Source organism: Dromaius novaehollandiae, chromosome 3 (genome assembly GCF_036370855.1).
Source record: "Dromaius novaehollandiae isolate bDroNov1 chromosome 3, bDroNov1.hap1, whole genome shotgun sequence".
In the NCBI taxonomy this organism is placed as follows: Eukaryota; Metazoa; Chordata; class Aves; order Casuariiformes; family Dromaiidae; genus Dromaius; species Dromaius novaehollandiae.
The window spans coordinates 130,136,085-130,163,743 of NC_088100.1; the positions used below are offsets into that span (position 1 = coordinate 130,136,085).

At 42.0% G+C, this 27,659-nt stretch overlaps 3 protein-coding genes and 1 long non-coding RNA gene across 5 annotated transcripts in view; 2 read left to right on the forward strand and 2 right to left on the reverse strand.

The window, feature by feature from the left end:
- PPP3R1 (protein phosphatase 3 regulatory subunit B, alpha) overlaps positions 1 to 84 on the forward strand; it is a 42,714-nt gene extending 42,630 nt beyond the window's left edge. For both annotated transcript variants that reach the window (XM_026110439.2, XM_064510150.1), the window contains one exon: positions 1 to 84. This exon is cut by the window's left edge and continues 2,119 nt beyond it. The gene's annotated coding sequence lies outside the window, so the exon portion shown is untranslated.
- Positions 85 to 1,322: 1,238 nt separating this feature from the next.
- On the reverse strand, positions 1,323 to 6,867 carry PNO1 (partner of NOB1 homolog). The gene is made up of 7 exons (XM_064510149.1): positions 6,539 to 6,867; positions 6,145 to 6,294; positions 4,934 to 5,017; positions 4,213 to 4,273; positions 3,259 to 3,376; positions 2,643 to 2,713; positions 1,323 to 1,988 (listed from the first exon to the last, which is right to left on the reverse strand). Exons 1-7 carry the CDS (start codon positions 6,725 to 6,727, stop codon positions 1,921 to 1,923), a joined length of 741 nt encoding a protein of 246 aa, XP_064366219.1. The 5' UTR covers positions 6,728 to 6,867; the 3' UTR covers positions 1,323 to 1,920.
- Positions 6,813 to 16,024, forward strand: DNAAF10 (dynein axonemal assembly factor 10). Its single transcript, XM_064510139.1, has 8 exons — positions 6,813 to 7,107; positions 8,360 to 8,460; positions 9,536 to 9,666; positions 10,091 to 10,192; positions 11,864 to 11,979; positions 12,397 to 12,531; positions 14,044 to 14,141; positions 15,140 to 16,024. Exons 1-8 carry the CDS (start codon positions 6,919 to 6,921, stop codon positions 15,345 to 15,347), a joined length of 1,080 nt encoding a protein of 359 aa, XP_064366209.1. The 5' UTR covers positions 6,813 to 6,918; the 3' UTR covers positions 15,348 to 16,024.
- LOC135327981 (uncharacterized) lies at positions 9,918 to 26,247 on the reverse strand. The gene is made up of 3 exons (XR_010388686.1): positions 25,556 to 26,247; positions 17,260 to 22,300; positions 9,918 to 14,940 (listed from the first exon to the last, which is right to left on the reverse strand). It is a non-coding gene; the product is annotated as an uncharacterized LOC135327981 (long non-coding RNA).
- Positions 26,248 to 27,659: the final 1,412 nt, after the last annotated feature.

Here is a 27,659-nt window from a genome sequence, read left to right on the forward strand (position 1 = left end):
TTCCTCTGCATGCTACATTATATGTTGTGGGAACTATAAGAACCTTCATACTATATGAATACAAAATAAAATATTTGAACCTTGGCTGGAGGTCTGTTTACCTAGACGTTTCTTTTTAAACTTAAGGCAGCTCTACGCCCTGGTTTAAAAAAACGTTTGCTGTTTTTGTCCCATCATTTAAGTTCTAAAGGTTTACTGAAAGCTATACAAGGTGTAGACTGACTACTGAATGCTTCTAGGCTTTATTTTAGTGTTTCAAGACCCCATCATTATTTTTTTTAAAGGCACATCTGACTCTATTTGTTAAATTTCCAACTTGGACAAAATCTTCTCAAAATCCTACTAAATTCAGAAAGATTGTGGTACTTGGAAAGGTTGTTTTGTTTTAGTTTGTTTCAAGCAAACCATAACCTGGGTGGAGAATGAAAGGCAGATTTTTTTTCTGCAGGTGAAAACAATCCTTGTGGTAGAAAATATTTCCTTCTACAACTGCAGCCTGGGAGCCATTTGCTTTTTTCTCTCTGTATTGCCTCTGTTTTTTCATGGGTCCTAGAAAGCAGCACTTAAGTTGTTTTGGCCTTCTGAGTGCTGCTCTCTCCACTTCCGCAGCATTTTTGGTCATTATACACCTACTTTCAGGAAAAAGATTAGCTCACTTTCATACACCCTTGCCTTAGTTTCCCCCTTTACAATCTTTCAAGCTAATGGAGATAATGATGTAACACAGATTTTTGTTCTTTAGTTGCTTAGTGCATTAGGTGCACTGCTTTGACTTGAGCTGCTTAATGTGGAAGCTTTCTTGTCTACATAGCTTGGGCTTTTGAGAACTGTATATTTAGATAACTAAGTACCAGTCTTAAATCTCTTAATAGCTTGGAGCATTTTTATAGCCAAATTCATTCAGGGCTTCAACCACTAAGTGCACTACTGAATCAAACATCAAAAAGGCTGATAGTGCTTACTCAGTTTGCTAGTGTTTTTCATAATTTGTTTGTTTCTCTGTTTTGTTTCACTATTTTGGAAGCAGTTTAGTGACAAGTTTGGACAGGGGAGGAGAAGGGCCCATGTTTAAGTCAAACTGGGACTACTACTGCAGGTTCCGTAATTTTCCCTCTTTTGCATGTAGTGCTCTGAGGGCAGAGATGGCAATACGTGCAGGTGTTTGTGCTCTGGGGAGCAGCCTCGGATGATGCCCAGCACTAGCAAGTACTTGCCCTGGAGGTTCTGAGCTTTCCTCATGGAAAGGAAACAGGTGAGAGATCAGAATAAAATTTGATCTAGAAACATCTTCCAGGATTAAGTTCAAGTGTACTATTTACCCCTTTATCTTCATTTCCTTCTTTATTTTTTTTTGTAATACATTCCATTGCACCAGCAGCAGACTTTGAGTCTAATTCATCATATACTTGCTCAGACTAGGGATAGACAAGATGGTCTCATCCTAGAGTTTTTAGACAGCCTGCCAGTAAACACCTGGAATTACACACAACTTCTTCTAGAAAGGTACTGAGCCATGATTCTGAGCACTTAACTATGCTGATTTCTTTAGGCTCTTCAAAGCCTTCTCAAAGAATTTCCAAAGTCCTCATAGCAGTGCCTTAATGCTTTAAGATTCAGAAAAATCAGTTGAAGTTGAGGAGAAGCTTACGCAGAATCAGTCAACACTGCTTCTGATATGGACACAGCCCATTTAGAAGATTTTTAATACCTATACACAAGGAAGAATGACTTAAAATACTTGAGTCAGTATGTCTGAAGGAAGTTGGACTGCACAAGTAGTCCTGGCTTCTTTTGGCTTCCAAATCAAGTAGAAGATGAAGCAGGTACTTCTGTAACTCCAAGGCCTCCATTAATACACATCTTGTACACAGAACTCAAGATTCCCAGCCACAGTCCTTGGTACAGCAGCACTTCTTCATCTCAGAATCTTTCAGCTGCTCTGCTGGCCACAGCCCTAATATTGCCATAAACTTTGGATGGAGGACTCCCTGGAGCAGAAAAAAATACAAAGTCATTCAGCAAACAAGACACTGTGTTACAGAAACAGAAGTTTTGCTCTCCTGCTTCTGTCTGCATCAGCACAGAGAATGGGTGAGAAGAATGCTCAGGATTAGCCACCCTGTCCGTTCCTGCAAGCAGTGGCTCAGACGGCTGCTGTGACTGGGTGCTCCTGAGGCTTGTTCCCGACCTGCAGCACTCAGGGCTGTGACGCACTGAAGACCTCACTGTGCAGAGCTGACCTGGCAACTGTACCACAAGTGTCGAGGCCTTCCAGTAGCTCACGCCTTTAAACCCCCCCTCACCTTTCTCCTCCTCACTGGGGTTCTTCTGTGACACTGATGGATTCCCCCAGTGAGCACATGAAGCCGAAGATTTTTTTTCAGCATGAGGAGGGTGTTGGAGCCAGAAACCAAGCCCCAGGGGGGAGGAGGGGAGCAAAGCAGGAGAATGAGCACAGCATTCCCTCCCGCTTCCCCACACCCTTCTCTCCCAAGGGTAACAGCCAACTCCCGGCAATCCGCCTGCTCCCAAAGCGTATGTAGGTAAACTGGGGCAAAAGGTAAGACCCACAAGAAGCAGCCTCTCTCAAACTGCAAAAATATTTTCATATGATGAACAGAAAGTTAAATAACAGGAGTTACCTAAAATTAGATTGCAGATTGCTGTTCGTGCCATTTTTATGTTCTGAAAAGATCCCAAAATATGAATTTTTCTGAAAAAACAAAATAGGATTAGTTACTGGGTAAGGGGAAAAGACTCAATCATTACACAGTTAATGGAGAATCTAAGTTGGAGATTAGAGGTGAACAAGGACCTTCTTGTTCAAGTAGTTCAATTTGTACCAGTGTACAAATTATTTTTCTACAGTTATAAGTAGAAAAAAAACCTTATGAGGTAGAAGCTTCTTTTATAAATACTTTACTAGACTTTAGAATTTTCAAATTTAACAGTATAGCAGCTTTGGGAAAAAACATTGTTACAGGGCTGGAGGCAGCTCCAACTTTGATTATTCAAAGAAATTCTTACACTGCATAGAATCAGCCAATTCTAGATGTCCTGGTGACACTGTCAGCAGTCTCACAACAAAAGGTCAAATAAATGTTCAAATAGCATTTACTAAATATAACACTTAAATCATTCATCTTACTACTATTCTACAAGAATTTCCAAAAATTCAAGTTATTCTTGGTTCCTAGAGATCAAATATATTAGCTTAGGAACTGCACTCTGTCTAGAAGGTGGGAAGTCTATACTTACGCGTCAGCAAGAACTATTCGTGTTCTTGTTACATTTTCTATAGTGAATTTGGTTTTTCCACCTTTCCCTGCTATTCTCCCTATTGCTCTTGACAGATGATCTCCTTTCAAAGGTTTGACTAAAAGGAGAATAAACACAGTAAAACATCAGATGTATTTTGGTAACACTTCCTTTGTGCAAGTTACCAAAATGACTGAGTTAAGTTATATACACTAAAGCAACATTACTACAGGTCAAATGTATGTGTGTGTGTGTACATATATATACACACACACTCATATTCACCTATAGCAATATAGGTGAAAAACACATCTAATGGTATGTGGCCACAATGTCTCCAGTATCACAGAGAAATTCTCATACAGAACTGCAATGGAAGGCATTTTCTTCATTGCCAGGCAGTTAAGATTGAGAAAAGAAACAGAACAAGAACACACAGAATTAGCACAAGTAGAAATGAAATAGATTAGATTTAGATACTGCTGTCCTGCAGCATACTCCCAAGAGTCCCAGTAATATATGAAACAGTGTCTGTGGAATCTACTTCTCTGCCAGCATACTGGGAGACGCAGAGCCCAATACACCATTTCAGGAAGGAAGAAAAAAAAAATCTATTCCCCCAAATACCACAACACTGTTAAGTTTAAAGAACAGTTTTCTATGATGAAGAAAATTAATTCAATCAGACAATTAATTTGGCAAAGGTGATATACTTTTAAAAAAGCAGTTTGCGGGGTTTTGTTAGGACATCTTAGAAAGATGACCTAACCTTTGAATCCTCATGCACCTGGACAATAATCTGGTGTTGCAGATAAATGACATGAGCAGAGTGAGCTGCTTTCTTGTGGTGTCACTGACTATGAACAAGCTACTCTGTTCTGGGGGGAAAAAAAAAAAAAAGTATTTGCAGATGATACACGCAACTGCTAGAATACCACAGCAGAAAATACTTACCATCTGTAACTTCAAAGGATTCTAGAAAAAGATCATCTAATCTGATGAGAGCAAGAGCATCCTATAATATTAACAGATCAGTTATCAGTAAGTTTGTTACAGTACCACAATACACAGAATTACAAGGCTATATGCTTTCTTTATACATATAAAGAAAAATCAATAATATTTCCCCATTTAATGTGTCAAATGATGGTTGACTAAAACTAGTCCAGCCACTTTTTCAATAGCAGTATAAATTTATATTTCTGTATAGAGAACACTGCAAACACCATTCTCCCACAATCCACTCACATAATCCACAACTGGTAAAGTCAGTGCAAGTGCGCTGCAAAACGTGTTTCTATTCTCTGCAAGTAAAGTTTGAGTTTTGAACAGAGTAAAGGCTATTAGCCTGGACTAAACCAAAACGAACAGTATCTACATGTGCAGAGTAGCTCCAAGGCAGTTTATCATTTCATGTTTACCTCTCAAATATCACAAGATATTTCCCCCATTTCATAAATTTAAAGAACAGTATCACTGGCCATAACATACGTGCTGTTTGAGGATTACTTTTTTATTCTGAACTACTCATTCACAACTTCAAACAAGCTTATTTTTTAGAAAACCATATAAATACCATTTGATTATTTCTTTCTTACTGTAATTTGCAGAAAGGCCAAAGATTTAAAAGCAAGCAAATTCAAGCAACTCTCAAACTACCTGTTGGAAGACTCACCTCAACTTGAAACCCAAGTATGAAGGCTTTCACAAAATCAGCTGCTTTTGTTAGAGCACTTATATCCTTTGTCTCTTGACAAGTCTGCAGGACAAGTTATATTTGCAAGGTAAGACCATTTGAGTAGGATCATGACTTGAAAAAAAATCTAAGAAATTAAGGCTAATCATAGAAAGCCGCATCCAGGCAATGCTCCTTCTATACTGCTTTTCACTGAAAGGCCTGAATATACTTTGTGCTTTCTTCTAATGTTGACCCTCAACCACAAGTTTATTCAGCAGAATTGCAGGACTATTTCTGCTCTACCCTAACTTCTCCTCCCAGTTATTTCTAGAAAGTGTAAATAAGGCATAGTTATGTCACCTTTCCTAATAAGTTAGCCTCAACCTGTTGTCAACAATGGTATCCCCCCGCCCTTGTAGCCACCATCACACTTGCAGTAAGATTTAAAGGTTAAAAAGCAAGATTACCGTTGGTGTCTATATTTTCCCATTACCTTTGAAAATGTTATACATTAATATTGCTAATACCGTTACTCATATGTCAGAAACATAGCACAAGCTTTCAACATACAGTTAAAAATAACTAGTCTGAGTAAGAATTAATAAGAATGAAGAATAAATGAGAATGTTTACAAGATTTACAATTATATACTACTATCTGTACCCTGAACTATTTCAGGCAATCCATTAAAGAAAAATTACAAGCTGCTAAACTACAACTGTGAACAAAAGTCATCGGGCATTTTAGTGGCCCTCCCCCGAAAAACTCTATTAACTCATAACAGCCCCTTAAATATTTGGTAGCCTTAAATATCCACAAAGTATTGCATTCTAAATTCACATCTAACACACAGGCCAAGATTTCTCTATTAATTCTCAAATAAATAATTTTCTTCTATAAAAACTGAAAAAAAACAGTTTATGCAGGCCACCTCTAGAAGTAGTGTACTTTTAAGTTTTACTTGCATCAACTGCTTGCTTCGAAGCCATAACTGACAGATTTTATTTTGATCCCAAGTTTTTTGGTTTTTAGGTAAACAACTTGTTTACCATTTTTCCAAGTATTATCTGGGATTCAGAATGCTTCACTAGAAGTCTTTAATAAACGAAACAGGCATACTTATGAGGTGAGACACTGTACTTTAAACATCAGTTGACTGGAAATTATGTAAAGCATTCTGAAAAACAGTTGGAGAAAGAACTCTTTACCTTGATTTCAACGTTTCTTGTTTTTAAATTAAACCTGATTTGAAGCTGCAAGTGTTCCACGATAGGCGTGAATATTTTCATCCAGTTCTCCTTTAAGGGGGTATACCTGTTAGCTGGCACAGGAACCTTCCTGATTTCCTCATTTCCAACCTAGCGAGGAAAAGCAAGCAAAAAGAAGGGAAAAAGAGAGAAACCAGAAGTCGTTGTTACGTGCTGAAATACGGCGCGGCAAAACCATCCCTCACCCCCTCAGCCTGCTCCCCTTTAGCGGGCGCCCGCGCACAGCAGCGAGGCCCAGCGAGGACACACCGCGCGGGCACCGGCGCTGCCCCGGCCCCACCGGGCAGCGGAACCGCCCGGCCGCCACCCCGGCGCCTCAGCGGGCCCCGCGCACCCGCAGCGCCTCCGCGGCCACGGGCGGGAAGGAGGGCCTCTTGCCGGGCCGCGGGCCCGCCGCGTCCGTGTCCATCGCCGCCGCCGCCGCCTCCTCGCCGCCGCCCGCCCGCCGCTTCCGCCGGCTCCGCTTGGACGAGACGCTCCTGAAGCCGCTCTCGGCGGCGGCCGCCTCCGTCTCCGTCTCCATGGCGACGCGAGCCGTTACGGGCGGCAGGGCGCGCGCTCCAACCGTCCCCGCGGTGCTTCCGCGCCAGCTCACGTGGCCCCAGCGGCCGCCGGAAGGGGCCCGCAGGCTGCTTCCGCCCAGGCCGCCCGCTTCCTGCCGGGCCCGCGGCAGCGCCGGCGCGCGGCCACCCCGCGGCGCGGCGGGGGCGCAGGATGTCGGGCGCGGGGCTGGAGCGGCCGCAGCTGGTGGCGCACGTGCAGCAGGCGCTGAGCTACACCGTGTTCGACTGCAAGTGGGTGCCGCGCAGCGCGCGCCTCCTCTGCCTCGGCAGCGCCCCGCGCGGCACCGGCGTGCTCCAGCTCTACGAGCTGCAGGGCGGCCGCTTGGCGCTGCTGCGCGAGGTGAGCGCGCGCCCCGCAGGGCGGTTGCTGTGGCGACGCGCCGACCGCCGCCGCCTTCCTCCGGGAGCGCCGAGGCCGCGACATGAGACGCGGCGGGGGGGGGGGAAATGGGGGGAGGACTGTGTCCGTCCGGCCTGCCGTGCCCGCAGCTCACACCTCGAGCGGGGCAGGGAAGGCGGCTCCATTTTATGCCCACATCTAATTCACACCTCTCAGGCGGATGGGCCTGAGAGGATCTCTGGGTTTTCTCCTGACTTGGCGCTGGGAGCTGGGAGCCTGCGCTAGTGCCGCTTCTAATTCTGAGAGGGAAGAGAAAAAAACACTAGCTGAGTAGCAGGCCCCAAATCGTTAGGTAGAGCTGCCAGGGCTCGCCCGCTGGGAAAGTTACTGCCATCGCGTTGGAGTTGCTTCGCTTGTTAATGTTGTCACCGCGGGAAAAGCCAGCTCCTACTTCTGCTCACTTGCCCTCATCGCCTTGCGTCAGCTTATCCGTTGCTGTCCGGCTCGTGCTGAAGGAAAAGCTGGGCGCTCTCAGGTCTCGTACAGAGCAAATGTTTGGCCGGGTGGGGACCAGCTCGGCCTTGGCTGCACCGTGCCGGGTCCCGCTGCTTGGACATGAGGCAGCACGGAGCAGCTTTGGTGGCAGCTCGGGGGACGGGAGGTTTCATCACTCGCTCGCGCAGTGCTGGCCTTTTTTAAGCACACGCATGGAGCAGCAGGTTTTTAAATGAAACTGGCCTGTGAGGATTCGCTAATCTGCAGGAACAGCAGTGGCTCAGAGGGAGATAAAGACCCACAGGCACACAAGTACCTCAGCTTTCTGTTAATGCAGTTCTGCAGGGACAAAACATTGGAGGCACGTAAACAATGCTATTACAGACTAATAGAAAGAATCTCTTAATTATCCCTTTCTCCGCATACTAGCTGGGCTTTGGAAGAGCTACAATTCCCTCTGCATTATATTTGCAAATCAGTAGAGACAGCAGCGCTGTCCGAGTATCATTAGCGAGCTGAGGTGAGAGATTTTGTGTTAAGACCATTGAGCTGAATTCTGTGCTTTCCTGTGCAATAAGAAATAAAGCAAAAATGTAATTTTGCCTTTGGACTGGGAGTGTTCTGATTGTATTTTATGCTGAATATCCTATGAAAGTTTCACTGAAATCTGCCGCTATTGGGCTTTCAAGAACCTGCTTCTGCAGCGTGTGGTCTATTACTTTGATGTGCTGACACAAAGTGTATCCTTTTTTAAAAGATTGAAAAGGCCAAACCTATAAAATGTGGAACTTTTGGTGCTACATCGCTGCAGCAAAGGTACTTAGCTACAGGAGATTTTGGTGGAAACCTTAATATATGGTAAGACTACATTTCTGCTGAAGCTTTTTTATTTGATGTTATACGTGTTCCGTTTGAACTAATGTTTCTGTATTTGGCTTACTTTCTTCGTAGAAAATGCTATCTGTGTTGCATTAATTGGGGCCCAATCGCAAGCTAATTGGCTAATTGGAACACTTGTTTTTATACAGTAAAAAAGAACGCTGCACAGTGGTTTAATTTAACACTGTTTTGTTCATATCTTCTATTTTCAGCTACAGAAATCTGTAAAAGCTCCTAAAGGAACTTTAGTTTCCCTTTAGGAAAAGGTACTTTTTTTCTATAGAAGAGGTTTTTGGATGGGTGTGTGAGTATGAATAAGAGATTGTTTTCAACAAAAATTTTGTGGCTAGATTGCATACATTTTTTAGTCTTAATGTTTCAAATCTTTTTTCAGGTCCCAGATTAATTTGTGTAGGTAAATTAAAGTGATATGAAAAAAACACTTTTTCTGACCTCGCCTACTTTTTTTTTTAATTTTCCTCAGCAAGGAACTGTTGATTCTATTTTGTTGGAATACCAGCAATGACATGGGTTAGTTATTAGTCGAAAGGGGATTAAAAATTCAAAATAAAATTAGGAAAGGCTCTCAAAGGTCAAGAACCAGTGGGAAAGAACCTCAAAATCCACACTTGGGTGCAACTTTTATTTGAACTGGAAGAGCAGTTGTCAGATGGGGGGAGGATGGATGGACAGGGTTGTCTTATATCCTTATTGGGAGTAAATTGGTATTGGGAGTATTTTTGATCTGCAGTGTGATTCCTTTTGAGCCCAGCACAAAGACCGGTTCTTGAGGGTTTCTGTGGTGATCCCACAAGTGGCTTGACAAAAAGGCAAGTCTAGAACTGAACAAAAACTTTCAGAGCAGTCCAAATTAATAGCCAGAGAAGAAGTCAAAGAAAGATTCTAGGTTCTTAATGTTGATACCAATGTTTTGTTCTCTGTGTGAAAGTGAGCTCTTGCATGTTGTGCTCATACTATGTTTCCTCTCATTTTTATACCAATCCTGAGTATCAAGGAAAATGCCATATTATCTGCTCTTTTCTTTCTTGTTTAGGAATTTAGAAGCTCCTGAAATACCAGTGTATTCTGTGAAAGCTCATAAGGAAATCATAAACAGTATAGATGGTGTAGGTGGCTTAGGAATTGGGGAAGGCGCACCAGAAATTGTGACCGGCAGTCGAGATGGTGAGTTAGTGTACCCTAAAAGCCTTTTCAATTATTCCAAGAAAGTAGTCTGTAAACTTTGATGGTGGGGGCAGTCTGCCATCCAAAATAGTCTGTTGCAACTATTTCTTCATATGCTGTCTCTTCAGTCTTACTTGGGACAAAATTTCTGCAATTCTTTTAGAAGCTGTAGATTAGTAAAAGATACTGATATCACTTAGCATGGAACAGAAGGAATACAAAGCAGAATAAAGACAAAATGCCCTCTAGTATATCCTTCATTTCTGTTTTATTTTTTCCAACCGCTTAGTCTGGCTTTCTGGAGTTGAAAGAGATGCTACAGCATTTTGAAAAAGCAGGCCGAAGAGCAAAGGCCTTCAGTGGGAAAATGAAGGCAATGTGACAGTTTATCCATAATACAAAATCCATTGTCTTTTTTCTACAGGAACTGTGAAGGTATGGGACCCAAGACAGAAAGATATTCCTGTTGCTAATATGGAACCCGTACAGGGAGAGAGCAAAAGAGACTGCTGGACAGTAGCATTTGGTAACTAAATTGTAACCTGGTTATAACCATTCCTCCCTCTAAATTCGACTGTGCTTTGACAAACATCAAAGTATTTCACGATGTTATGGAACACTTATTTTGTATGGATGTATCAGTAGCAGATTGGCTTTTCGCCATTATCAAATTTATGTGTTTTTAATGTGTTGTTTTTTCAAAAGAAGCAAATTTTGTGATAGTTGGGTTTGGACTCATTTTCTTATCTTCTTTGGTCAATCATTTCACTGATAAGCTGTGCAGGTTTTATTTCTGTGCCTTGGAAGGTAAAATCAGCACTTGCAGCTGCGTTGTCCTGAAGGAGTGCAATCATTGCAGTGTACAGAGAACAAATCACTGTTGTAGCGTAGTTCCATCTTTAATACATTCAGGCATTAATATTAAGAGAAAATCCTTGAAGCTAGGAGCTAATTAAAGAGAGCAGAGATGCTTGATGTGTGCCCAGCATTTTTCCTTTGCCAAGAGCAAGATGTTTGTGTGCTGCACAAGCTAGAATTCCTGGATTAGCTCCATTTCTGCCTCCAGAGTCAGGTCGTGAGTTTCACACACTGTCGAAGTGCTTGGACTATAATAACAACATTGATAGTAGGGAGATGGCGTTCCTTGGCAAGAAGGTGCAGCTCTAATGCTTACTGCTTTTGACATCTTCATCTTCTGTTTTGATGAGTGACAGAAGAGTGGCCTTGTGTTTTCTTTAATTTTCTTCCGAGTTACTGACGCTTAAGCCAAGATGAGGTTTATCCTGAACTATGCACTCTTCATCTGAGAGCTAACTTATTTCAGACACCGATGCGCTTCCTTGATCCTGTGAGCTGAGAGGCAGTTTTTGGAGACTGGCTTTGGTGTGTGTCTAGTGATGGCCATGGTAATTCCCAGGGCCTCCCCACAAGTCTGTCTGCAGAAGACTCTCATCTCAGGAACATCTCATGCTTGAGAGGCTGGTTAAGGATTCTGACTCGCTTTCTGCCACGCTCCTGTGGTCTTCCCTGAGGAGCGTGATTTACCACAGCCACGTTCTGCCCATGCAGCTTGGTCTCATGAGGAGGTCCGCGGAGCTTCGTGATAGGGAGTAGCGCTCTGCAGAGAGGCAGCTGTCCCTCCCGCTGCCCCATTCTAACGTGAAATTGCCAGTTTGGCCTAGCCCACAGGCTTTTGGGTCAGTTTTGGTTTTGCATGTTCAGGCCAATATGATATTACCCAATGAATAGAGTTTTTAGTTATTTTAATTTTAGAAAATTAACTTTTTTGCTGTTACAAATTAGAGCGTTTGTGTTTGTTTGTTCAGATGAAAGGTAGCTGCGGTTTGCTTGAACTCATAGTAATGCATTGTTTGCCAGACATATAAATTTATATCAGCGAACAAATCCAAGTATTTCAGGAGGATGCGTGCATCTAGATGAAGTAGTCTTTGTAATTTCATCAGTACTTGGCAGGGGGGGAATAAGGATTTTGTTCACATTGTTTAAAGAAACAGACTGCCAGTTTTGAAGCTATATTTTCTATACCTTTCAGGTTTGAAAACAAATGCATTCATTAAATCTTAATATTTCAATAGTAATGTTTTTCTTGAAGTTGAAACTGCAGATCTAGGTTTTCTGAAACTTACAGTCTAAAAGGGGTTTTCTGTACTCTGATTAGTTCTTTCTGTGTGTCCAGGAAACGCTTACAATCAAGAGGAACGTGTTGTATGTGCTGGATATGACAATGGGGACATTAAATTGTTTGACTTAAAAACCATGTCACTACGATGGGAGACTAATATTAAGAATGGGGTAATGTATCATACAAGCATGTTTTCATTCTAGCTTATATGCAGTATGGAAAAACTAAAAGGACACTTTGTTTACGGATAATCTACTCAAGACTTCTCTTCTGGGATTGTACCAAGGGATTGTTTTTTGCAAGTTCAATTTTGCAAGTCTGTAAAAATTTTGCAAGTTTTGCAAGTTCAGCAAATTGTACCTCTGAAGTTCTTAAGTCTGGATAGCATGAGGTATTTTACCAGTAAGCTGTTTTGGTGGATTCATGTTTTTATATGCTCTTTTGGAATCTTGTTATTTCCAAGCTGGTGATTGTCATTGTAAAAGTGACTAATGATTAGATTATATATTTACACATCTGAAAAAAAAATGTATTTTTTATCAGTAGCTGAATTTCAAGGTTGAATGTGTTTATTGTTGTATTTCCAGGTTTGCAGTGTGGAGTTTGACAGGAAAGATGTAAATATGAACAAGCTCGTGGCCACATCACTTGAGGGAAAGTTTCATGTTTTTGATATGAGAACTCAGCATCCAACCAAAGGTTTTGCTTCCGTTTCAGAAAAGGTACGAGGAGTCAGAGAATGTCTTGCTGTGAGAGAAGCTTTCAATATGTGCTGCTAAAGTATCTGGAAATACTATAAGTTTAAAACTGTTGTATATGATGCCTGATAGCTGCCCAGGTTACTGGGGCAAGAACGGAGTGGTGGCGCAGCTGGCGTGGCCCCTGGTGCGAGCAGTGAAAGGGCTCCTCGGGTGCATCCCACCGCCAGCACTTAGCAAGCCTTCCTTCCTTTTAGAAACTGCTATTTGGGCTTCTCTGGTCTTTGGGTCCTGTTGCACCTCTGTGCACTCTGTGGTGCCCCTAGCCTGGCAGTCATGTTTGTTGGAGGCCATATCAAATTGTGATGAGAATGCAGATTTGAATCTTAACTGTGTCCCAAAATAAAATTAGCCCTCTGCAACTGCTTTTTTTCCTGCAGTGACTAGACTTCATATGATTCATAGAAATCATTTTTTTCTTCAGAACAAAGTAGTTCTCGATTGGGATATTGGGAATGAGTGGTGAAAGACTTAAGAGAAACTTAGTGACCTGGAGGATGTTAAGTGTGGAGAATTGTGGTAACTTTTTTTTTCCCATCCATGACCACTTTGTTGGTTAGTGCAAGTTCTTTATAAAGCAGCAGTTTTTTTCATGAAAAAGATTTGCTGATGATTAGTGAAAAGGAACTTTAAAGGTGAATTTCTCCAGGACTGCCTAAATTAGAGAAAGCTCAGTGTCAACCTAGTATCTTTAAATTCCTATTTTCCACATCACCATTCAAAGCAGATAAGATATTGGAAGTATCTTGAGTAGTTAACACAAGTATTTACTGAATCAGTGTTTTTAATAATCAAAATGTGAAAATGAAATTCTTAGCATTCATTTGTTGCACTTAAACACTTCCTCTTGGACATTTGTAGACAGATATGCATTAAGTCAGGATAAGTGTGTAGGGGTTTTTCCTTATGTCATTTCTGTTGCTCTGCGATTTTGCTCTGTGCCCTGGCTTGATTTATATTTGATTTGTTGATGTCTTTGTTGTGTTTCTGTAGTGTTTGTAATATGTTCCATTGCAATAACGATTTTAAGAGATAGACAGTGAAATTAATGTTGTGGTGACTGCATCACCTAAGAGCCTGGGAATCCTGTAGTTACAGAGCAGTTCCAAAGTACGTGTTTATGCAGCCACTTCACGTTTATCTAACTTTGTTTGCGTGGCCAGTCCTGACAAAGCTGAAGTATGTGCCTGGGTTGACTGTCAAGGCAGTGGTAGCCTTGGCAGGGCTGCGGCTTTGTCCCTGTGGAGGATGGGGTGTGCTGGAGGCCTGACCTGGCTCCCCTGGGTGGGAGCTGGCTGCTCCTGCGGCAGCAGGCTGTGAGGCAGGAGGAAGGGAAGGTGTCTCAGAATGGCTGTTCAGGGTCCACCACCAGAAAGCTGGATTCTGTTCACACAGGTGATTGCAATGGAAGATCCTGCATCCTTCCTTGTGAAGCTAATTTGTAACTGACTTCCATACAATGCTGTTTTTCACTAGGCTCACAAATCTACCATGTGGCAGGTTCGGCACCTCCCACAGAACAGAGATATATTCATGACAAGTGGAGGAGCTGGGAGCCTTCATCTCTGGAAATAGTAAGTGATTGCTCTCCATTTTACAGCAGGGGAAATAAGAAACCAAAATAACCATATATTGTTTTAAGAAAGAATCTTCTTGAAAACAATGAGTGGGTCCTGCTTCCAAGCTCAGATTATCTAGTTAAAGTTACTGTTTACAAATACAGTAGAAAAGTGATTTCTGTGTCAGTGCTGGATGTTGAAGCCTGAATTAATCCCTAGATAATGTGATTGACGACAGCATAGGTGAATTGTGTCCTTGTCACTTATCTTAACATAATCGAGATCCAGTTATATTCTCAGTTAACAGGCTGATAAATGGAAGAAAATGGATTTCTTAAAATTCTTGCATGGTAGCAGTTATGGCTGGGAAAAATACTGAAAGCCAAGCCTATAATAATTCTTATCTTTACATCTTCTCAATTCCATGCCAAAATAATTTTATCATCATGTGAAATAGGTCACTATTACCCTTACGTTTCATAGGGATAGTTGAGATGCAATTTTCTTGCCTGTGGCAAAAGTCAAACAGTTTAAAAATACGGAGCTATGGGAGAGAGGTGTCAGGATTCAAAACTTCCTGCCTCACTGTGTCCACTATTCATCATGCTTTCATACTGAAGGGCTAATTCTGAATGAAGCAGGACTTCATCATGTTCCCAGTCCACTCCTCCGTGCCAGAGTGTGCTCGATCTAAGGACTGTACAAGAGCTGTGTGCAGTGCCCATACGTACAATATGACTGTGAGTGAGATCCTTCAGGTCAGGCTGTCAGGTCTGGACTGTTTGTCTCTGCAAATCTCTCACCTCACTGGATTCTGTGAATAGTGATGAATTGTGTCATTAAATATTCACTAAGAATGCACTGTGGGTGTAGCTGGATATGATGATTCATTATTCTTAAGACTTGTCTTATCTTGAGAACAGAGGAAACCGTTCTCTTTGGGCTTTTGAAAATGGAAAAGAGGATGATGTTTGTATAATTAAATTTAAAATGCATGTTTTACTTATTGCCAGTGAATACCCTGCTCAGCGTTCAAAGAAGGATTCTGAAGGAGCTGAGATGGGGGTGGCAGGTTCCGTCAGCCTCTTGCAGAATGTGACTTTGTCAACACAGCCGATTTCTAGCCTAGACTGGAGCCCTGACAAAAAGGGACTGTGTGTCTGTGGTGCATTTGACCAAACTGTGAGGGTACTGATAGTTACCAAACTTAACAAAGTTTGACAGGAAAACTAGGATTTGCAATGAGAAAGCAATATAATTTGCAGTCTGTAAATATGGGAGGGAGAACACTTCTGTTTCTAATTTCTCCCTTATTAAAACTAGATTAAAGAAATAGAAACCAGATCTTTCTATTGAAAGTTCAGAAACATGCCATTAGAGTTGTTTGAGTGTGCTGCCATGACTTAAGTTGCCTAGGCACAAAACTTTTACCTTTTTGAAATGTGAATTTCCATTAAAATGAAATGTGCCTTTGTTCTATCTCAACCTGTAAGTTCAGAAATTATTTTAAATTGTTTGTTTTCAGTTTAACCACAGTGCAAATATGTTCACCTTGTGAAATGGTTTGACTTTTTTCTAAATAGTAGTCCATATGCATTTAGGCTATGGAAACTACTATATGATCCTTCATAGAAATTCCTTGTGCTTACTTGATTGTATTAGTTAGAATGTTCGTTAAAGTGACTTAGATTCTTTAATACACTATAGAAGCTATAATGAATACTGAAATATTCAGGTTTGATGGAGTAAGCTTTTCTTGAAGATGGTATTGAAATTAAACTATTAAGCATAATGCACTGTTTAATTGTTTAAGTTTGTTTTTGTAACAAGTTTTTATGTTCTGTTTTTATATCTGTTTGTAAGTTGGTATTCTACAAATAAAACTATGTGGAGTGTCATTTTAATATCAACAAAGTATATTATTCAAACATCTAGAGATCTGGAGAAGAAATGTATGGGTTTGCAGGACTTAGATAAAGCATCATCATTTTGCAGCAAAAGTTACTAGAATTTACCTCCACCATGAACAACTTTACATGGCAGTCAAAGTACTGTCTTTTCTTTATCAAATTCAGTGTGGTTCTCCAAAACCTGATGTGATGGAGTAATTTGTTACTGTAGTTGTACCCAAAATTCTCTTTGAAATTCCCCTTATCCGCAATGTGTTTCTTTTCTGATTTAAACATAACTGGCTGCAGCACATGCTGGCTTTGGAAAGAGGAACCGGTATTTGACAAAGTTGGGTGAGTTGCCTGTGCTGCATCAAGTCTGCTTTCCAGGGACTGCTCCTGAAAACCACACTTCTCTGCCAGGAGAGAGGCTGCTGGGCTCTATGTCTGTACTGGTCCTGCCACCAACTGGCGTCCGAGCAAGATGCAGGAAGAACAACAAACTACCAAATGCTGCTGACAGTTAAGGTATGGGAAAGCGGCAAGTGAGGGAAGGAGCGTGGAAGCCAGAGACTATCGAAAGTGGAAAGGGAAACTAGGTTGAAATGAGAGGTGAGGAGCTGTGGGTGAAGGACAATATTAGGGCAAAGATCAAGTAAGGGTTCAGGGATCAGGTTAAGGGGGAGGTAGTAGAGATCAGGGTGTTGGATGGGTAGGGAGAGAAATGGTAAATGCACAGACCTGACACTATGAGGAGTCCTCAAGATGTTGGGGAATAGCTCTGAAACTTGTTACCAAAGCTATTTGTTCCTCCTTTGTTTGCTGGGGAGCTGACAAGTACTCTAGTGCAACAAGTCATGCGCCAGTGAGCAAGGCAGGTTGAATAGTCTGACTGTGCTAATGGATCCAAACTGGAGGTTGCTAAAGTTTTATGCAATTCCTGTTACTTGTAACAAGAGTTACAGCATCTGATCCCAAAGCCTAGAAACAACCTTCCCCCTCCTCCCGCACCAAATAACAGCTTGTGACAGAAGAGTAGTATTGGGCTTGCTAAATCACAGACTTAAAACAGAAATGAGATTCAAATATGCCTGCACGTTGTTAATCAGCACTGTCCTCTGTTACAGAAAATCAACAGAATATTTCAGGGCTCAAAAGTGCTTGTCTTTTTACCGTGCCAGTGGTTGGCACAGGATGACCATCATCAGTGATTAAACCAACAGATATTCTTAGGGATGACAAACCTTGAACTGGAAGTAACTTCCACTCATCTGACAAGATCCAAGCTAAATACAAGTGAGATTCAGTTGCCCTTTTAACTCCTTGGTATGTTAATTGATTAAACCTGCTGAGGAAAAAGGTAGTTAGGCACCTGTGAGCAGAAAAGGCTTGCAGGCTATTAGACTTTGTGGAACTGAAAAAAAAATCATTAACACCATGTAGGGGAGAGTGGCCAGGAGAAAACTTGCAATAGACCATGAACCCAGTGTGTCTGAAGTCCATGGGTTTTAGTAGGCCAGTGATACACAGCTCTAGCCTTCAAATTTATGGTCTTTTATCCTTGGTTCTGCAAGTGCTAGCACTGATGAAGGCACAATAACTGCAACTGATGGTAATAAACAGGTATGTACCTGAAGTTATAAGAAAAGTTTACTTCCAGTAAAGCAGCTCTTAGGTTTGACCTGTGTGGATCTGTGCTGCCATGAAGGAGATGCCTGGTCTGGGGGCTTGACAGTAAGAAGTTGTCCCGGCGTGGCTGGAGCTATGGGGGTACCCAGGCCTCTGTAGGGAAAGGCCCCTGGTGCTGTGGGCATGCACCAAAGCTACTAAGGCTGAACCCAGAACTGAGATCCCTGAGCAAAGGCCTGCCTTCTGCTCAAAATATGCAGCACTATAACCTCTTCTGTGGCACAGGTGCACATGCAAGTTTTGCTCTGGTTCACCAAACAAATGGCGGGTTATGCAGCATGTTAGAGGTACACAGGCCTGTGAGTGTTCTTTCAAAGGATGTAGACTATTTGGTAGAAGGTAAAGATTTATGAGATCCAGCTGTCTCCCTAAGACTTGACAGTTTGCTTGCAAGTATAATATTTGGTATTCAGTTTTTTTTGACACAAGCAATCCCATCTGCTTGCATGCATAGCATAACACTGAGATAATGTGTTATTTTCAGTGTTGTCCTTCTTAGGGGTGAGTCCTGGAGGGTGAGAAAATGGAGGGACTATCTGCAATCTTGGCTGCAGATCTCTGAAAAGGTAGGGGTGTGGAGTTCAAAGAACCAACTCAACTGTTTTGAGTCTAAAAGATGACCTCCATTAGCTTTGTGCTGTAAATAAAATATACTCACTGAAAGCTATGCTAGGCAGCAGAAATCTGTGGAAATAGTTTCTCTCTCTAATAGTAAATATTCTGAATCAAGCACAGAGTGAGGGAAGAAAAAGCTCAGTAGAGATACCTATGAGGAAAACAAGTAACTCACTGGACTGGGCTCTTGATGATATTTTTGTTTATTTGGCCTGCAGCAACAGTGTTCCTTCTTTGTATAAAGAACTCCAGGGATAGCCCCTAGTGAGCCTAGATGATGATACAAATTAGAGCAAGAACTAGTAAATGGCTGTTCCTAAAGCTTCATGAGCCTCAAAAAGATGAAATTTCTGTTACCTCTGGCCACTTAAGTTTGGGGGGTCATTTTATCTATTGTTTTGAGAATGAAAGAATGTGTTTCCCTCATGAGCAGCTAGTTTCATGAAAATTTGTGAGGGTTTGCATAGTGAGAATTTGCAAAAAAAAAATGAGAATTGGAGGAAAGCAGAGATGAATGGTATTGCTGTGCTCCTTAAGGAAACGTGAGTGGCTGTATCTGGATACCTAAAAAATAAAAGATAGTTACAGGCTGGACAGAAGAGCTGTTGCTAGTGCCTGTGCTGTGCTGTAACTCCTCCTGATTAGATTTGTGCTCCTCCTAAGCTAAACAAGAAACTTAAGCAGACCAAAAGCTGCCTGTGGTAGCCCAGCCTGCTCTATTTATAGTCTTTCCCCCTCTTGCTGAAGACTGGCACATTGCCTCTGCAGCCTGGCAGCTGTAGAAATAAAGCATGTTCTAAATAGAATCATAACGCATCAGAGATGAAACGCACAGGTCCAAATCCTAGGGGATGCAGCAGCCAGGCGCACTCTGGAAAACCCCTGCCTAGCCCAGGGGGAGGGAATGCAATATGCTACCAAGTTTGGTGGCACGGCTCCAAGCAACCACATTTAATAAATATACCTCCTTGGCAGCTATCTCTTGTTTCCTGTGTAAATCATCCCTATCTGCTCATGAAAGAGCAGGATCTGTTTATGGGCATGACTACAACCAGGATACAGGTATGTGCCACATAGTTTTTATCAGATGTGGCCCAGATCCCCAGCTACTACAAATCAGGGCTGCTTCTTTTGTATCAGTGCAGTTACTTTGACTTTCATTGTTTGCACAGGTCCTTAGAGATGGCAGCCCTCCAAGATTTCTGTAAAGGTAGCCTACATTTGGCTAGTATATAATTTCTAGTGCACACGCACACACACTCTTAATGTGTAGCTATTAGACTGAATTTTAAGCAAAGGGAAGCAAGTGATAACTCTGTATGTGAAGCAGCAATGCAGTGCACTGTTGAGCTGGGTGAAGCATTGCTTCTTGTCCCTGTTTTTCTGATGTCCAGCTATGATATGTAAGGTATTCAAAACCAGAACCAGCAACATAAGAACAGTAAGACAGAAGAAAGGACTGAGGAAAAAATTTAGTGTGCTAGCTTATGAGCTGTTCCACAGGGTAAGTTCTCAAAAATGAACCGTATTCATTTATAAATACTTACTGCTTGTACAATCCAATTGTGCAGTTCAGAAAAGTTATTTGCTGCCCAAAGGAGTTTATAATGAAAGTACATGAAGAGAGTTAACAAGTTACCACATGAAATATAATGATAAGTTAGTTTATTTTGGTGGCACAGCCAGTGGTGACAGCAAACATACTACCTTGTTAGCTGAATGTTTGCAAGGAAGCCAAATAACACAAGTAAGTGCCAGCCACAGGGTTCAGAGGACAGGACTGTTGCTGGTGATTCACAGAAACATGTTCTGATTTAGCAGAGGAATGACAGAAGACTGCAGGATTAGAAGAAAAATGTGAATGGGCCCAAACATATGGCTACACAGACAGCAACTGTAACTTCAAATCTCAGGGCAGAATTGAAGCAGAGACTAAATGGACAAATCTGTGAGGTGCAGAGCACAGAGCAGCATTTGGACATTCACAAGCACTTGCCTCTTCACATGCATATACCCACTGGTGCTGTTTGAGGTATCACGGGACTGGGTCATGGGAGATGGGGGAATTGTGTAGGGAAAAAAAAGGCACCTGTCCTACTTCAGTGATAACTTCAAACAGAGCAGGTACAGATTGCCAGTAAAGCTCAGTTTATCTTCCCTAAATTACTGCCATCAAATATATTCAATAGCAAATATGGATTATTTGACTAAACTGACTGATTTATAAGCATGGAGCTACTAACTTGTGCTCTGGATATGCATCACTGTAATAAAGTTGTCTAATTGTAAAGTCCGTATCGACAAACTGACAGGAAGTATATTATCTTAATAGTTTTTTCAATTATTAAACCTGCAGTTTCTTGCTTCTGATACTATTGCTGCTGTATTTTTAGTAGTAGGCACTCTCTGAAGAAAACAAATGCCCACTTCTCAAAGAATCTCCAGATCACAGTCTGTATGGCTGGAGCCTATTTAAAGCCTTTGTGCACACAAGATATTTTGTGGTAGCAGAACAAGTCCCAGTACCTTCAGCAAGGCAGCTGTTCAGGCAGGAGCTGAAAGTGTTGTTGTGGTTTATGTTGCACACATAGGGGACTGCCTGTGGCTGTTTGCTAGCATGATTCAGGAGTGTAGCAGGAGCAGAAGCTATTCCCAAGAGGCAGCCTGCACATGGCGACCCTGCTTTGGAGTCTAGCTCAATGAAACAATATGGTCATGAACTGTGCCAGCTGGTCACAGAACCAGAGGCCTGTCACTGTTTAGTTTACTAGTACAGATGTAGCCTCTGGAACTGATGTGTCTGCTCTAGTTTTCTCTACATTGAAAAAAATTCCCTTCCCTCCTGCATGTGCTCCCCTGCCTCTGGGATGTTAGTAAATCTTTACTCAGCTGTAGGCACCATCTTCATACCCACAGGATATGGAGAGAGAGCTGGATTGCAGCTCTGAGTTCCCTCCTCTGCTGAGCTTCGCTGTAAACGCTGCTGGTCCAAAATACACAGATTGGGGGTTCCTTTCCCAGAGCTACTTTGTGGCCCCTTCCTCAGTTGCTAGCCTCTCAGGATATTTCCTGATCAGAACATTTCACCTTGACCTTCTTAAGGGTGACAGTGAAGCTGAATCTGTTATTTCATCACTATGAGAAGCCCATCAAGCAACATAAATAAAACAAGCATAGGCAAGGTCTCCTGAGCTGCTTGGGATTTTAAGGTTCTGAAACATTTAAGATATTCTCTGAAGCTACAGGACACGAGGGCTGCAGAACGGCAGTAAGTCCCACAGCACTGCACGGCAATCAGTTGAGACCTGATGGAACCTCTTTGTGTGGCAGTGATTGACAAATAGCAGCTCAGCCTGTATGCCAGATTAGGTTTTATCATTTGCCCACTATTAGACTGACTGTTACAGTCTTGCACAAAAAACTGCTGTTGCTTTTAAGTAAATTACTAAATTTACTAAGTTTACAACTTACAGCTGCTTGCAGTTCTTCCTCTTACAGGCAGGGGCTGCTTGCATTAGAACCCACCACTGGCAGTTTTTGCATCTCCAAAAATACTGAGGACTTGATTTTTTGTGCGGTCATTTCCATCAACACAATGCTACTTTATCCTCACTTTCCACAGATGTGAATGACTACATGTGGTGAAAAGCCTTGAATCCTCCTTATTCTTAGTTGTGGATCTGCTGAGAGGACATTACCATGTGACATGGGGAAGAGGGTATAGCAGGACTGTGCACCTCTTAAAACTGCCTTTGTAGCTGTTGCTGGCTCTGATTTTGCTGGGATGTTGTTTCAGCCTGTTCTGCTTTTGTCCACCAGATATAATCCAACACCAACTATATCCTCTGTGTATTAAAGGCTTTTTCCTCCAGCTGTCCTCATCTTTTGTCTTTTGCCTATTGTAGAAGCTGTCTGAGGCAGAGCAGATCTTACGAGTGTTTCCAGCTTGGAGCACTGCGAGACTCAGGTTTCTAAGCAGCACTGCAGCAACAATGAAAAAACAACAATAAAATGTAGGTGCAGCTAATTAAATCAGTTCAGTTGCATCCCATGTTAAACCTCTCATTTTCTGAGTCATCAGTCTACCTACAGAGATGACAGAACCTCCCCTTTGTGTTTCTTTCTGGTGTAGCTTGACAGGGCAGGACTTTGCAGCCTGTTCAGCACACAGAGCCGGCAGGCTCTTCCTGCCGCCTTGCACTGTGAAGCGGCATCGGCCTGTGGCATCCTTGTATCCTGCTGTGTTTTCCCTTCCTGACATTCATGCCCTCTTCCTCCCACACCCTCCTGTTGCAGAGCGTGTGCGATGCCTAAGAGCTGCCACACAGGGTTAGACCAAAGACCTGTCCAGCCCTCCTGCCTCCCCGAGGGCCATGCACACGTGTTCAGGAAAGGCATGTAAGGAGTAGCGCTGGCAGAGAGTGCTGACTTCTGGTAGGGACGTGGAGCTGCTCTGTGTTATTGCTGGACTGCAAAAGCAGTTGTCAGAGTGACTATGCTTTGCTATTATTCCTAGTTCCTATCCTTTGGAAGGGGACAGCTTTCAGCAGATCAGCTCTAGGATATGGCTGGCAGCAGTGTGAATCATTTTCTCCGCTTAGCGCTGAAAAGGATCTGACCAAGGCACAGGGCAGGCCATGCACTGGTTACGCTGGTGTATTTGGCCTAGGATGTGACCATCCTCCTCAATGGGTTAGAAAAATTCTAAACTAGAGAGTTCAAAAAGAGTCAAACTATCCTACCAGCGGCTTTCCACTGTGGAAACAGATTTATATGCATCTTTTCTGGTCTAACCTGTCTTTGCAATTCTTTTGCTAGGGGGATTAAAACACTAAATTCTCCCACACAGCCTAACAAATACTTGCTAAGGCTTCTGTTCAGCTCATAATGACATTTATTGCCTGTCACCAGCAGTCAGTGGCACAGTCAAGGTATCATCACCCTGACTTGTTTTTATGAAACAGAAACCACTGCTACACTGGTCTGTTGGCTGAACGGAATTACAATGATGCAGCATGCTTCCATGCCAAAAGTGGTTAAACAGGCCTCAAGCGCATACGGATTATCATGAAGACAGAGTGATTTTGAGCTTTTCCAACACATTTCTCTTTCCAGTTTGGTTCATTGGCTTCCAGAGTGAGAACTGCTTGTTCACAAATAGCTCAATACATTTTCTCAAATACAAACATTCAAACTCATTTTTACCCCTTCACTTCACTTCACAACCCAGTTCAGGGTTACCAGCACTGCAGAGCTAGAGCAAAGAGCCAGGCAACACAGAGTGAGACTGAGGTTCACAGTCTGCAATCTCCATTTTGCACACCTTCTTTTAGAAAGAGCCAGATTTGTATTAATTTTGCCTTATCTCTTGGGTATCCTCGCTGTTTTTTTCTAAAACATACATATTTTTCCTGTCTTGCAGTACACATATGAAACAGCTCTGAAGCATTTTGCTTTTGAGCATTTGATGAAAACTCAACAAACAGCAACAGAGCAGACTTTCCACTTACCATTCTCAGATGTACTAGGTCACTAGGGATACAAAACAACAGGCGTGAGAAGCAAGAGCGAGAGAAACGTCTCAATACTGAATATACGGCACAGTTTTATACATCCCTGGTGTCCCAGCAATATAGATTACTAAGGGCTGTCCATTAATTTCCTAGAAGCCAGTTCCTTCTCTCCTTCCATCTCTGTTGTGCTTCCTCTGAGCCTGACTGACCAGAGAGATATGCAAAAACAATGCAGTGTTGTCTGTCTGCTAGAGGTGATTTCCGCCACCTGACCTTAGCTCCAGAACAGCCCTAAGCCCTTAGGAAAGCTGCATTAAAAACAACCAGTAAAAACACAAGAAGGAACAAGAGGGGTTTCAAGAAGAATTGTCAGGCAGAAAAGCAGGTCACTTTACTTCTCATCCTATTTATACTGGAGTATCTCTGAATATATGAGGATATTTCTGGCTTTTATGACATATAAAGACTGCTGAAGACATATTTTATCACCTAAAAATCAAGTACTTTAGGGACCTTAAATATAAAACAGACTTTTTAAAAGGCAACTATAATTTGGGTCCTAATCCTAATTTACTCCTAGAGTTATCCTAGGCTTCCTGTTAAAATGAAGTTGCAGAATGAAATATACGACTCTACTGAGTTTATCCACAGAAGCTAACAAGTGGGAACTGTGGAATGCTAATGCATTTAGAAAAAAAAAAATCTCAATTTCTAACACAATTTACATCCACAATCTTTGTGAAAGAGACAGCTATAAGAAATTACAGCCTTATACATTAATTGGATGAAATGCTATCTTGGAACAATATCAGAACACATACTGTAAGTATGGTAGATTGCTTTCAATTTATTTCTACAGTTTCCATATATAAATGCATCTAACCTTATATCTGCATTTAGCAAATAAACCTTTGTACATAAAGTAACCAGATATGGTACCCAGCACTTCACCACATCCTGTCATTTAATCTATCTGGCATGAATAGAAGCTCTTTGATCTGTACTAACTATCTTTATCTCAGTGTAGATCTCAGCTTTCCTATCTGTTAGGTTAAGAAAGCTTTAATCAGAGAGTTTGAGCTAGTCTTATTGAATTATATTATTTTTCCTCCGTATAACAAAGCTACATCAAGCTCAGTTTCCTTTTACATCTGTATTTTGATTAGAAATGTTATGTTTGGAAAAGGGAAAAGAGTCCGGTTTTAGTAGATTTTATGCCATTCTAATTTAATTTGAGTGCAGAAAAAACCACATTTCCAAAGTATTTTAACTGAAAGGTGAATATAAGTTCACCTGGGCCTAGGGTGCCATATACACTGTCCCCAAGCCCAGCAAGCTGTGGAAAATTTTGGAGCTCACGCTTTTTTTTCCCACTGTCCTAAACATCACTGCTGGGGTTTTTTTTGTGCTCCTGAAGATGTGAGAGGTCCCTGCGGGTTAGCCTCAACACAAAATTTCCCTTATCTAGTGGCAGGGGCACAAGCCTGAGAGCTGGAAACCATGAGCTCTCTTCCTGAATCCACCATCTGCCTTGTGATAAATCACTGTGAAGTCTCTCTTCCTGCTCTCCTCTCTCCCTCTTCTCCCCGCATATATCTGGTCTCCTAGAATATGGGCAGGGAGGTAAGTCCATAAACGTGTCACTGGGCCAGGCAACTGCTTGTAACTGTCCTTTTGCCAGTGTTTGTCCTGTGACAGGCCAGAGGAAACATCAGTTACTCACCTCTCTTTCACTGAGTTGCAAGTTATGTAGGCAGGCAAGTACTGGCGAGCAGATGGAAGGTCACGCTGCAGCTTTCTCCTGCTGTACCCTCTCCTGGTAGCTTGCTGGTCTGCCCATAGCTCAGATTGCAAATTCATCAGATTACACTGCAAAGAAACCATCCTCCCCATCACAAAATGCCTATCCTAGAAATGCCTGATGTGGCTGAGACCTTCAGGCACAAGTGTACTACACATAATAACACCTCCCAAACTGGTCTGCTTGCCCCAACCTGGGATTTTAAAAGATACCTTCCAGTGCTCTGCTTGTTAATGACTTTGTTCATAACTTGACTTAAACATGCTAGGTCAGGAACTCAGTCATGAAATGGTTTACGGCTCAAGTTATCCGGGTTCAGACTAACTCACTCATAAAATAATTTGAAATTTGATGTTGTGCAGGTATAGACAAACACAACTTAGCCCAAGCTACAGGATAATCAGAGGTAGCACAAAATTTCTCAGTTTAGTTTCAACATAGCATAGCTGTATTCTCACTGACCTGACAAAGCTCATTTTAAGTCTGAATTGGTTCAGCATTTCCAGCACGGTTGCTGAATTGCTAGAGGCTTAGGGCAACAACTACCAGAATAAAAGGGAATGCTTTCTGTGCCTGGATGAATTGGCTTTCTAGTAATTGACAGAAAGGACTCACGGTGGACACCAAAGTATCTACTGAGAAAGACTGAATTACTAAATAAAGCTGCTCTTGCTGAGACTCACATTGAAAGGCCAGAAAGAGCAATCAGTGTCAAAAGAAACTGGACTTGCAGACAAAGTAATACCACTTCTTTGCTTCTCCATTAGAATGACTATAGCTGCCTATTACAACCACCTTTTGCTTTTGGTCACAAACAGAAGATGGAGAAATACTTTTTCTGATTTTAGCATCTGTATTTTTATCCTGCCAATGAATCGTTAACCATTTTGTTAGAAGCAGCTTCTAGCATGCCTATTTGCATTCACACCACACTCACAGCAGAAGAATCCAGGCTAGTTTTTGGTTTCTCTTATTGTCTTCAGTGTGAGCCATTTCCAAGGCACCGTGGATGATCTTTCCTTATAGGCCTTACTGTGGTTTTCAATGCAAAGTGGGGCTTTGTAACACTTTCGGGGTTAACAAAATCATTCAAAGATAGACTGTTTGAGGTAGGTAACGTGCACTCCCTTCCCTCCAAGCAATTACCAGATTTTGCATAGAAAGTGCAGCCAGTTTTACGAGGGTTTGGAGTCTTATGAGAGCCTTCATCTCAATTTAACAAGCAGGTCTGTATGCAGCTGAAGTGCTCTACTAGCCAAACTGGTGGAAGATCTTACTTGTCATGAATTTTATTTTTCATGAACAACCTTGCTGATCTTTCATAACGTACACAGGCCCTGCTAACGCTGCTGCTGCTGCTGTTTTGTTAACTAGAAAGGACAGAAGAATGGATTGACTAAACTAGGAATCCTAATAGTTCTGGAAAGAGCCTCACTTGAATGGTTCTTTCTTCATGGATAGATTTTGGATAGATAGCTACACGTAAAATCGTAATATGCTATCAGAGTGGCACCAACATAAAACAATTGAATTATATGAACTGTATTTCAGTCAGATTTTGACTGGGATAAAGGTAAATCCTCAACTCCTCATTCCCTGCTCTTGAAAGACAAATAAGCAACACAGTGATTCTAAGCAGAAAAATGAATGCTTATATGCCTAGCAACCTTCTGGGTGAATGTGCTTAAGAAATTCCAAGAGCTATGACACTAAGAACAGGAACTCATCACCTGAACAAAACCATGAATGTGTACTAGTTTGGAGCCAGCAGCAAACCTGTAACAAATGTAAGCCACTGGAAGGAGACAAAGAGCTACACTGTGTGATCATTAAATACCCACAGCTGAACCTGTACTGCACTTACGCTATACATATATCATTTCCTTTGATCCTGTAACTGAAACACAATATTGGGTCTAGGAAATCTGATTCTGGCAGAAACTTCCTATGTACCATTTGGTAAATCAGTCTGTATTTCCCAACCTGTAATGCGTGAATACAGAGGTAAGAATGAACTAAACAGGTT

What these genes read in the sequence shown, in the direction of transcription:
- PNO1 (XM_064510149.1), bottom strand. Translation starts at nt 6,727, where the DNA reads ATGGAGACGGAGACGGAGGCGGCCGCCGCCGAGAGCGGCTTCAGGAGC. An exon ending in ATCCTTTGAAGTTACAGATG is followed by an intron (nt 3,377 to 4,212) that starts GTAAGTATTTTC and finishes TTCTCCTTTTAG; the next exon opens with TCAAACCTTTGAAAGGAGAT. An exon ending in AATCTGCAATCTAATTTTAG is followed by an intron (nt 1,989 to 2,642) that starts GTAACTCCTGTT and finishes TTTCTGCTCCAG; the next exon opens with GGAGTCCTCCATCCAAAGTT.
- DNAAF10 (XM_064510139.1), top strand. Translation starts at nt 6,919, where the DNA reads ATGTCGGGCGCGGGGCTGGAGCGGCCGCAGCTGGTGGCGCACGTGCAG. An exon ending in TGTGACCGGCAGTCGAGATG is followed by an intron (nt 9,667 to 10,090) that starts GTGAGTTAGTGT and finishes TTTTTTCTACAG; the next exon opens with GAACTGTGAAGGTATGGGAC. An exon ending in TTGCTTCCGTTTCAGAAAAG is followed by an intron (nt 12,532 to 14,043) that starts GTACGAGGAGTC and finishes GTTTTTCACTAG; the next exon opens with GCTCACAAATCTACCATGTG.